The sequence below is a fragment of the Echinops telfairi genome, unplaced genomic scaffold (genome assembly GCF_000313985.2).
Source record: "Echinops telfairi isolate 266 unplaced genomic scaffold, ASM31398v2 ScPeMD7_2186;HRSCAF=2738, whole genome shotgun sequence".
Lineage (NCBI taxonomy): Eukaryota > Metazoa > Chordata > Mammalia > Afrosoricida > Tenrecidae > Echinops > Echinops telfairi.
The window spans coordinates 8,186,206-8,189,155 of NW_022106084.1; the positions used below are offsets into that span (position 1 = coordinate 8,186,206).

General features: G+C 40.9%; 1 protein-coding gene across 2 annotated transcripts in view; it reads left to right on the plus strand.

Annotated features, from left to right (window-relative positions):
• SCOC (short coiled-coil protein) overlaps positions 1 to 2,538 on the plus strand; it is an 11,736-nt gene extending 9,198 nt beyond the window's left edge. For both annotated transcript variants that reach the window (XM_013007113.2, XM_045293556.1), the window contains one exon: positions 733 to 2,538. In XM_013007113.2, the coding sequence (XP_012862567.2) occupies positions 733 to 875 (143 nt within the window). In that variant the 3' untranslated portion in view covers positions 876 to 2,538. The remainder of the gene's footprint in view (positions 1 to 732) is intronic.
• The last annotated feature ends 412 nt before the right edge of the window (positions 2,539 to 2,950 follow it).

Sequence of the window (2,950 nt, forward strand, 5' to 3'; positions counted from 1 at the left end):
ATAAATGAGGGTTCACTGTTGTTGCTATAGGAAGTTGGCTGCCTATATCCCGTATACGAAATCAGTTGTGTTCACCTAGTTCATTAAACATTTATAGGAAATACATTGTGTTCTTATACGGTTGATAAGATATAAACCAGACTTCTTGTTTATAAAAGTATGGTTTTCTTTGAAAACAATAGCCATTTTAAGAGTTATTGAAACATAACTGCTGCTTACAAAGACTTTGTTGTTGTCAGGTGCCCTTGACACTCTGTTCCTACTCACGGCTACCCTGTGCGCATCAGAACAAAAGCCTGTTGGGTCTTTAACCAGTCTCAGAATTACTCTTACGTTTAACCCTGCTGGTATTTGACAATACCAGTGACATCCACCATCACAGCAACACCCCCTCCACTGCAGTCCGACGAACTGACAGACGAGCTGGTTACAAAGAGTAGCATTCAGTTTCATGTGAAATATCTTCAAGGTGCCCAAATTAGTTCTTGAAAATGATTTCCTGATTGGTGCTGAGTTTATTTCACTTGCCCTAATTTCTCGAAAGCAATCTGAATTCAGTAACCACCTGTGAGGGTTTTGTTTTTTCCCTGTACGAAGGAAGCTCTAAAATTAGTTGGTAATTATCATTGCCATGGAGGTGCTCGTCGTAAGATAGCGTGTTTAGATAAGAAACATTTGGTAATGTCATTGTCATCATTTTCCTGTTGTCTCTTTTTTTTTCTTTCAATCTAGATCTCTCTGCAAGAGTAGATGCAGTTAAGGAAGAAAACCTGAAGCTGAAATCGGAAAACCAAGTTCTTGGACAATATATAGAAAACCTCATGTCAGCTTCTAGTGTTTTTCAAACAACTGACACCAAAGGCAAAAGGAAGTAAGGGCGAGAGAGCCTCTGGGCTTCGTGGAATCGCTGCGGGTGGTTTCTGGTCTTCAGTGTGTTTTCCTTTCACCTTGGATAGATTCCAAACATCTCAGTACCTGTGTTTGTGGCTTCATTGAGTATTTATGAAGGTAATGGCAGATCTAGGCAAAGTTAGGAGAACGAAGGGCCGAACAGGAGACTTCTCTGTATATTATGTTAGTCAATGGAAACGTGCAAATGTATTGTAGAGACTTTATAATTAGAATTGCTTATATTTATGAAACCTTGAAAATGAATGTTTTATCAAATTTGCAGTTTTAGGGTTAGCACTGGCTTGTAGGTGTAGTACCAAGATGATACGAGAAAATAACTACCATGTTGTGGAAAAGTGACCAAAATTCCGTACTGAATGCACAGCTTTCTATGTCCCCTGTCCACCATCGTGTGCCTCTTTCCCATTGGCCGCTCCATTCCCATCTCCCGGCCCCGGAGCAAAACAAGAGGATGGTCTCACATTTGTAAGAGCAGTTTCACTAGTTAATCACTTATGAGAGCAACCTGACCTCATTATAACTCACTCAAAATAACCTTCTCAGCTGGGGCTTGTGTATTTGTTATATTTTGTAATAAGATAGGCTGGTTTTTCTTTTTAATAAATGGAATGAAAATAAAGATTATTCCTTGACACTATGAATTTTCGAACTGGGAAGATGTGTTGGTCAACACTTCCCTCTGCACAAGATGACTGATGTGGTCCCGGAGAGAAAATACTGTGTGCACTTAAAAGAGAAAACCTTGGGAAAACAGAGCAGAAAAATACTTAGGAAGCAATAGTAGCCAACTCCAAAGGTCTTCATCCCAAATTTTCGTTGTCACCTCCCCAGTTTATGCCTTTGGGTTTAAATGATGCGAAAGTGGGTTCACGTCTGACCAGCACTGTAAATCACATCTAGAAGAAAGCCATCCCATAGGGTTTGGCCTTCTAAGGTCTATTTATAGCCAGGAGTGTTTCTCAAAGTGGGCCAGCCATCCCACCCCTGGGGTGATGGAGTGGTCCAGGGGGGCTGCAAAAGCAGATAACTACACTTTATCCTGGCTGTAGCACGAACGATTTTAATTGTCAGGGGAGTTGAGTCATTTCTTTCTGAAAAGGGGGTGGTGAACTAAATATGTCTGGGAACCTGTGATTCATAGCACCTATAAGATTAACTTTTGCACAAACTTCTGAGTATGTTAGTATCAGAATCATGAAAAAGAGGGGAGCGTTTCCCTTGTGTACTAATTGATAACCTTTCACAGTATTCTCTCTCGCCACTTCTCCCGGAACTTTCTGTAAGTCCAGCTATTTGGTTTACAGAGTCTTGGGCATCCTTTTACTAAACAATTTTTAAAACTTCATTTGTAGTTTTCACTTAAAAATGGCATCAGAAATGTTAACATGTTTATTACAGTAGACAGAGAGCTCCGCTAACAGAGTCTATGGGTCTTAGAGTTGGGGCTACTTTTAATCATGGAATAATCTTAGGATTGCACTGATGGATTTGTTAAATGACTTTATTTGTATGAATACTTGATTGTCCTACTGCAGACATATGCTTCCCTTTTGTGACCTCATTCACAAGCATTTAAAAACTGTGCTGCAATTCTACTTTGCTGTTTAATAAAAGCCGTTTCAGAGATGGTGTGTTTGTCATGATTGCCCAGGTACCGGGTATGTCGTGGTGCATCTGGAATTGAGCATAGCCAAATGATCAATCGCCTGTCCTCAGGATCCATATCACTGGGTATGTAGAGAAAGGTGATCTTTAATAAAACAAAGATTGGGCATTACACATATCCATTTTAAGAATGAAAACATTCAAATGGAGAGGCAAGGAATCCTAGCTCTCCAAGAGAAAGGGAGTTGGGTTGTTCCGGTAAAGCCGGATTACTCTAAGAAGCCATGGCAGCTCGGTAGGTAAATGTGATCAGAATGCTACCAATGCCACCAGTGGCTCCATGGAGGAAAAGACCTGGTGATGTGCCGCCATCAAGACTGTTGTTCTGTGCCGTCCAGTCAGCCCCCACTCACAGCCACCCCAGATCCAACAG